We start from the raw sequence: 7,588 nt of genomic DNA, 5'->3' as shown, positions 1-7,588 counted from the left end.
ATGGATGGCATATACATTAATTAAATAATTAATATCATTTTTCACTGTATTGTTTTGTTATTTAATGTGCATGTTTATTATTTGTGTCATATCATTACTACATAGGAGGCCGATACTGCTCCCATATACTCGTACTCGCACAAATTACCATACCACGCACCGATACCGCTTCATTGTTGTTGTAGTTACTGATTAGTGACTCTAGGGGGAGATGTTGAGCAGCCCTGCGGCTCCCCAGGGGAGTGTGCAGCCTAGGCTTGCCACCCGTCCCTTGAAATATGGAATTGTAATTGGGAATTATAAATTGCGTTCCGTATTGAACCAATGCAGACACATATTATGCTCTTATTTATTTATGTCATAATATACAGGTGGAGGTCGGAAAATTTGAATATATTGCAAAACTTAATTCGTAGTAAATTCAACTTAAGGTGAAACAAATATATTATTTCCCACTACATGCTGTACAAAGTGAGATATTTCAAGCCTTTATTTGTTATAATTTTGGTGATTATGGCTCACAGTTTATGAAAACCCCAAATAAAAAATCTCAAAAAATTTGAATCCATGCATCCATTATCTATATCTATATCTATCTCCTTTGCAGGTCACGGGGGTCTGCTGGAGCCTATCCCTGCTATTTTCAGGTGAGAGGCAGGAGTTACACCCTGGACAGGTCACCAGTCCATCACAGGGCCACATATATAGACAAACAACCAGACATACTCACACTCACACCTACGGGCAATTTAGAATCATCAGTTAAACTACTACGCATGTTTTTGGACTGTGGGAGGAAACCGGAGTACCCGGAGGAAACCCACGCAAGCACAGGGAGAACATGCAAACTCCACACAGAAAGACCCTGCCGGGCCTGGGAGTCGAACCGGGAACCTTCTTGCTGTGAGGCAACAGTGCTAACCACTAAGCCAAAAAAAATTATATTATGAAATCAATAAACAATTCAATCATCAAAATTATAACAAATAAAGGATTAACATATATTGCTTTGCCTGTAATGAGACAATGTAATATACATGTATTAGTTTCACCTTTTAAGTTGAATTATTAAAATAAATTAACTTTTACACCATATTCTTCACCTGTAGGTTATATTCTACTTCTTGGCTGATGTGGACATACATACATAGGAGGTTATTTCAGTTGCTAGTATGGTTGTCTGTCTGTACAGTCATGCAAGTTCAATGCTATTAAAGCACTTTAAACTTTAAAGCAAAGCGTTTAGTTTTTTCATATAAAATAAACACATTTCTATGCATTTTAGAAGTTTTGGGGATGTCCCTTTTTTTGGTGCCTGCACTGCTGAAATCGGGGTGTCCCTTATTTCTATTCCTGGCAACCCTAGTGCAGCCTAGCGGCGGAGCAGCCGCCGAGCCACCGCTGCTCAGCCAGCTGTTCCGGTTAGCCGCTAGTCAAGCTAAGCTCAGCGGGTCGATGAGAAGAGAGTGATACCCATGAGTGAGACTGGCAGCGCCGTTTCAGGCAAGATAGCAACAATTAATGCAAGCAGTGTCAGCAGTGTGGACATATTTCAAAATAAGGGACGAGGACAGAAGCAAGGCAGACTGCAAGCTACAGTACGTGCTGCTAAGGTGTCAAGAGGAGGAAAGGAGAATACGTCGTTTAATACCAGCAACTTGATAAAACATCTCAAGACGCATCATAAAGCTGAAAATACGGAGGTTGCTAATGCTGCTGCAAGACCACAACAGCCAACATTAGCTCAGGTTCTGCAAAAGCGACAGACAATCGCAAAAGACGACCCACGGTTGTGTTGGGACTCAGCGGGCTGTCGGCGCGGCGCTAGCCGGGGGGCTGACCGGGCCGCGGAGGAAAGCCCAGCCGGCTGAGTTTTGTTTAAAATAGTTATTCTACTCATTTTATTTATTTTTATTGAATTTATCTGTTGCAAATAAAACCTGTCTTCCAATTCATTGCATTTTTCATTTCATTTTTAGCCTAGTTATTTTTGTGGTAGAAGTATCGTATCGGTACTCGGTATCGGCGAGTACAGAAATTAAAATACTCGTACTCGGTGTGAAAAAAATGGTATCGGGGCATCCCTAGATAAAAGGTTAGAAATGTATAATTTAACAAAATATTCAAATCTTAAAAAGTATACTTTACGGTGCAAATACACTGAGGGCCAATGTTTTTGTCTAAACTGCTGCTCTTAACATTTAGAGAGTCAGCCCGCTTTAAGAGGCACATGAGAAGGTCGTGGGTGGTGAATGGATAAAGGGACACTGACACCATGATGCATCAATTCCTGCAATATGATACTGATGTCAAGGTGGCCTGTGCCTGAACACCATGGTAACCAGGCAGGCTAGTAACAAAAACTGAAAATGATCCTGATTTCTCAACATTGCATAATTTACAGAGGTGCCTGTTGCTGTGTGGTATGAACATCAACTTTAAATCCACAATGACCAATGGCTTAACTTCAGAAAACCTTAAGGGTTCATGGTAAACCTTCCCCTTTGATGAAGCCTATGAGAGGTTAAAATTTCAGATTTGATTGCAATTTACTGAATTTTAAAAAAAGTAATTAATAGGGATATCGGTATCGGGGCCGATACTGCCCTCATATACTCGTACTCGTACTCGCAAAAATTCTCCGATACCACGCACTGATACTTGTAGTTACTGGTTAGCGCCGCTAGGGGGAGACATTGAGCCGCCCCGCGGCTCCCCGGGCCTGGCAGCCTGGCTGAGCAGCAGCTCTGTGGCTGTAGCCAGCTGTTCCATGTTTCAGTAAATTCTATCTTCTTTAATTATCAGGGTTTCCGCGGAGTTTTAAAAAGTATTAAAAAGTGATAAATGAAAATTGCCAAATTTAAGGCCATTAAAAGTGTTAAATTCACTTTCAGAGGTATTATTTTTTTTAAATTGGTATTATTTTTTATCTTTTACATTTTAAGCAGTCTATTTTATTGTCATTCACAAAGTGAAATAAATGTGAAACATCTGGTCAACATCAATGAGTCTATAAATCTGTTCTGTATAGTGTTCTATAGTTCAAAATCTGTATTAATGTTAAAAGGTCCGTGATTAACACTTAATGTTGTGACAGTTTTTTTTTTAAACCTGAAGGTAGTGAAAAAGGTATTAAATTGGTATTAAATTTAACATAAGGATTGCTGTATAAACCCTGATTATACAAACTGGACAAACCTTACTCACAGGGAACTTTATTAAACACTCCATGTAACTCACAGTACAACATAAACAATCCCATTGTTACATTCCGGTTAGCCGTTAGCCACGTTAGCCGATTAGCCGCGTTAGCCGATTAGCCGCGTAAGGCTGAATTATGCTATTATGCTATTATTTCATGCTATTATTAGCCACGTTAGCCGATTAGCCGCGTTAGCCGCGCCGACAGCCTGCAGTCTGGCTTGCTTCTGTCGTCGTCCCTTATATTGAAACAGGGCTCTCAAGTTTCATGAAAAGTTTGGAGTGAGATTACATCTATTAGGGCTGGTGCGACTTGAAATTCTGTGCGTTTTGGCCGCAGCGGCCCCTCGGCCCAATCTAGACTCCCAATTATTTTTGCTACTTAAAAACCAGTTCAAGTTTACATACTGTTTTATAATTGACCAGCATAAATAAAAATTAAAAGAATGGGTTAATCCAATAAGACAAATCCAGCTAAATAAAATAAATTGTTTTATTAATACATTTAAGAAAAAAACCAACAACAAATGGATAATAAGTAAGACACTTTTCACAACAGCAGTGCTCAACATTTTTTTTTGTGTGTGTGTGTGTGTGTGTGTGTGTGTGTGTGTGTGTGTGTGTGTGTGTATTTCAGCTTATGAATGGTGTTGTGTGTTGTAAGTGTTTGCAGCAGATTTTGATGCCTTGATGACAGAGCTAGGGGGCTCCCATTTAAAGCACTGTGGCTCAAGGCCAGCCATTTTCACAGTCATGATGGATGAGAGCGTTCCATCCAGGGCCAAACTGTTTCTTGTTTTGGTTTTGTTCAGTCCCACCATGGAGAACACTCTCTCCGCATCTGCATTTGAGTGTGGAAGCACTAACACCAGTTTGGCAATCTCAGACAGCCGTCCAAATCTGCTCAAACCAGTCACCTTTGAAAAAATGTACCAAGGAGGCCTTATTACACTCATATTTGCATTTATAAAGTTGATAAAGTAAATGTGTATGTCAGATGGTGCAGAATATTTCTTACCCTGTTCTTCAGTGATGACATATTCCCCCAGAAAGCCTCAGTGTCAAAAGTGGCTGGGTCTTGGGGCATAGGGATGTCCATCAGTTGATAGTCCAGGAACTCCTCACTGAGCTGATCATGCTCTTGGGGTCCGTGGAATGGAAGCAGTTCAGGAAACCTAAAGAACACAATGTGTACTGAATTGATAAAGCTACAGTAGGAGAAACAACAAGGTTTGTTTTTCAGATGTGATCATCAAACTTCACAATCTATTCAAAATGTGAAACCCTTACCTTTCAACAAAGTACAGAGCATCTTCCACTCCACACTCTGTCCTCTGCTGGACATCAACAAACTTGGCATGTTTGAGCAGGGTCTCTCTCAGGGGTAGCTTATTCATGGCGTACTCCACAGCCCTTAACAGAAATGCCAGCGCAGCCTGCTGGAACCTCTCCACTTGCTGTGGTGTAATGTCTCCCGCATCAAGGAGCCTGTTGAGCGTAGCTCGAGTAATGAATCCAATGTTCAGCTTTTCTCCTACCAGAGAGATAGAGTAAACAAGAGACTTTACCCTTAGGAACAGGTAAGTTCACAATAATAGTTGTTTTCTATATGTTTCCTTAACAGAGTTCATTAGCAACCAAGAACAACCACAACTGCTAATCTGCATAACCCTCGTAAATATATATCCCATGACATCAAGGACATCAGTCTCATATAACTGAATGAGCAGTCCTCTCACAAACAGTCTATTTGTGGTCAGTGGGTGGACATTGTATGTGTATCTGCCTATGAGAAACTTGGGAATATTACCTGGCAGTTGGTTTGATGGGTCCTTGTATTGGATTTCATGAACATCTTGGTTCTGCAGTGCTGCAAGCTTCAGAAACTTTGCACACAACTTGCGGATGAACTTTGTCATCTACAAAGTTGTAATTCAGAAAATATTTTCAAATGACATTTGAACAATATGTATGAGCAAATGAAAAAATGACCAAGTACAGCACATTATTTGCAGAAGCATAGCTCAACCCTTCCATTTTACCTCTTCATGTAGAAGGAAGATTGAGGACTTCTCTCTCTGGAGTAGGAGGTTTAAGGTGGAGAAGGCTGGCAATGTTGCCTGGTAGAAGAGGAGGTACACCTCTGTTAGCGGGTTAGAAAATGCACCCACCAGCCTTCTAAACCTTGGTTGTTTCTCATCTGTAAATACAAAAGTATAGGTTGTGCATACCAAATATGTTTTCATTTCAGTCTTGTAGTAATCTTGCATTTGTGTCAGTGAAATATGCAGCTTACTTAATGACTTGAAGTAGCTGGTGAGTGGCTCATACTGCTGCAGAAGGCGAGTCAAACATCTCTCCAGGCTCAGCCAACGAATGGAAATGTGTTGCAGTATTTCCATGTACTCGCTTCCATGGAACTCACAGAATTCTGTGACAAGAATGTAACATCCTACATTTCAGTCTAATTAAAGTCTTCTTCATGTCATTTGTACTACACTGGTGCTGTTTAAATCACAAACCTGACAGGTAACCCTTACGGTTGGTGCTACCCTTAAACCAGTATCCAACATCCACAGCCAGATCCTCTGGATCAAATCCAGTCACCTGCAATACATGATGTTTTATAATGACATTAGATTCAATCACATCACAGATTCATTACACCACAGCTTAACAAACTATTTAACCTGGGATTAGGCTCAACTGATAGGTCACTGAAAGCATAGATGATCAAACTTACTTCCAAAAATCTCAGTCCAGCTTCTTTGGCGGTATTGTGGATAATGTGGCAGGGGCACCCATGGATGTATGTGTTGGCATTTTCATTCAGAATCCTGGATGCAATGGAATTTCTTGCTCCTGTATTCACAGGTGCGTTGTCAATTGATAAGCTAACACAATTTCCCCAAGGTATGGCGTGTTTCTGTAAGACCTCGTTCATTTTTTGGAAGATTACTTCCGCTGTGCCACAGCTACGCCCACTTGTTGTGCACATATCCAAAAATCTATGGACAACTTTTCCAGAATCACTGTCAAAAACTCGCACAGTGAGCGGGTTCATCTTCTCTTGTCCTGCAATGATGAGTTACATGTTTTACAAGATTACACACCACACTAAAATGTTCTGTGAAGAAATAGGTACTGGAAAGTGTGGAAAACAAGCAAATGTATACAATGGCTATCAAAACAATACCTGTATCATTTGACCCATCAGTGATCAAGGTGAATGGATTGTCCCTCATCTTCATGACCAATTTGTTCTTAAAATGAGGTGCCACTGCTTCATTTATTATGCACGTTGTTTTCGTGCTGGCACATTTGAAATTTTGTGCTGTGGTGGAATCTCTGAAGCACTCCTTTAATAATGGGCTGAAATGGTCAGAGACAGCAAATGGCACATTATGCTGCACCATTGCCACAGCCACTTTTACTTCAGCTCTCCTTGTCTGCAACAGAAAGGGATGAATTTAAGCACCAAATCATATAAACATTCCATGCAGTATTAAGTGTTTTGTTACTTTTTTATTATTAATATAACCTACAATGTTACGAAAAATGCAAACGAACGTTATCACAAGCTTTTTACTTTTCATATGTACCTTGGCCTCTTGTGCTGTTATGCCACACACAGAAGCTGGGGCAAAAAAAGTAGTAATGCCGCTTGTGGACTGGATAGCCTGCTCTTTAGCCTGATGTCCTTTGCTTTTAATATGTCTGTGCACGTCTGTTACACCTTGATGGGCACAGGAGTTTTCCTGTCTGCAGACAGAGCACCAGTAGTAGGAGCTGGTGGTGCCTACGGTGATGAATGGCCATTTTGCTGACCATTCACTTTTAAAAGTGCACCTATAGGTGGCAGCTCCACTTAATGGCCGCTTTTTCACCGTTTCTGCTGTCTCCTCTGCTGTCTCCTCCGCCGTCTCCTTCATTCTCTCCTCCACCATCTCCTCCACTGTCTCCTCAACTGTCTTCTCCACTCTCTCCTCCTCTGTAGTCTCCGCTGTCACTATCTCCCCTACAGTCTCCCTTTCCGTCTTCTCCATTGTCTCTTCCACCATCTCCTCTGACCTGGCAACCTTTTTAGGGGGCTGAATCTTTGCTGCCCAGAATGACCGAATGCTCTTTTGCTTCTTCCCTGACATCTTTGAAATAGACAAAGGCAAACAGTAAAAAATAGGCATACTTTCTGTTCATCGTTTACTCTTTACTCTTCAGACTAAAACTATAATCCAGTGGCGGACCGTCAGGGCCGTCTAGACCTTCTCTGAAGGCCTAACTATTATCAAAATAATTAAAAAATATGGTGTCTTTAATAATACTTTAGTTTACCTATTGTTAGACTTATCTGAGTTTATACATATTGCCGGCTTGCATTAGAACAAGT

General features: G+C 40.9%; 1 protein-coding gene across 1 annotated transcript; it reads right to left on the bottom strand.

The window, feature by feature from the left end:
* Positions 1-4,579: 4,579 nt before the first annotated feature.
* LOC133460157 (uncharacterized) lies at positions 4,580-7,346 on the bottom strand. The gene is made up of 9 exons (XM_061740719.1): positions 7,089-7,346; positions 6,398-6,650; positions 5,945-6,276; positions 5,724-5,808; positions 5,498-5,632; positions 5,244-5,401; positions 5,012-5,120; positions 4,648-4,735; positions 4,580-4,589 (listed from the first exon to the last, which is right to left on the bottom strand). The coding sequence occupies exons 1-9, from the start codon at positions 7,344-7,346 to the stop codon at positions 4,580-4,582; spliced, it is 1,428 nt and encodes a 475-aa protein (XP_061596703.1).
* Between the last annotated feature and the right edge of the window lie 242 nt (positions 7,347-7,588).

Source organism: Cololabis saira, chromosome 14 (genome assembly GCF_033807715.1).
Source record: "Cololabis saira isolate AMF1-May2022 chromosome 14, fColSai1.1, whole genome shotgun sequence".
Classification (NCBI taxonomy): Eukaryota; Metazoa; Chordata; class Actinopteri; order Beloniformes; family Belonidae; genus Cololabis; species Cololabis saira.
Note: the sequence above shows the minus strand (reverse complement) of the source record. Positions and strands in the feature narration are given on the sequence as shown.

What these genes read in the sequence shown, in the direction of transcription:
- LOC133460157 (XM_061740719.1), bottom strand. Translation starts at nt 7,346, where the DNA reads ATGTCAGGGAAGAAGCAAAAGAGCATTCGGTCATTCTGGGCAGCAAAG. An exon ending in CTGGACTGAGATTTTTGGAA is followed by an intron (nt 5,809 to 5,944) that starts GTAAGTTTGATC and finishes CATGTATTGCAG; the next exon opens with GTGACTGGATTTGATCCAGA. An exon ending in CAGCTACTTCAAGTCATTAA is followed by an intron (nt 5,402 to 5,497) that starts GTAAGCTGCATA and finishes TTGTATTTACAG; the next exon opens with ATGAGAAACAACCAAGGTTT.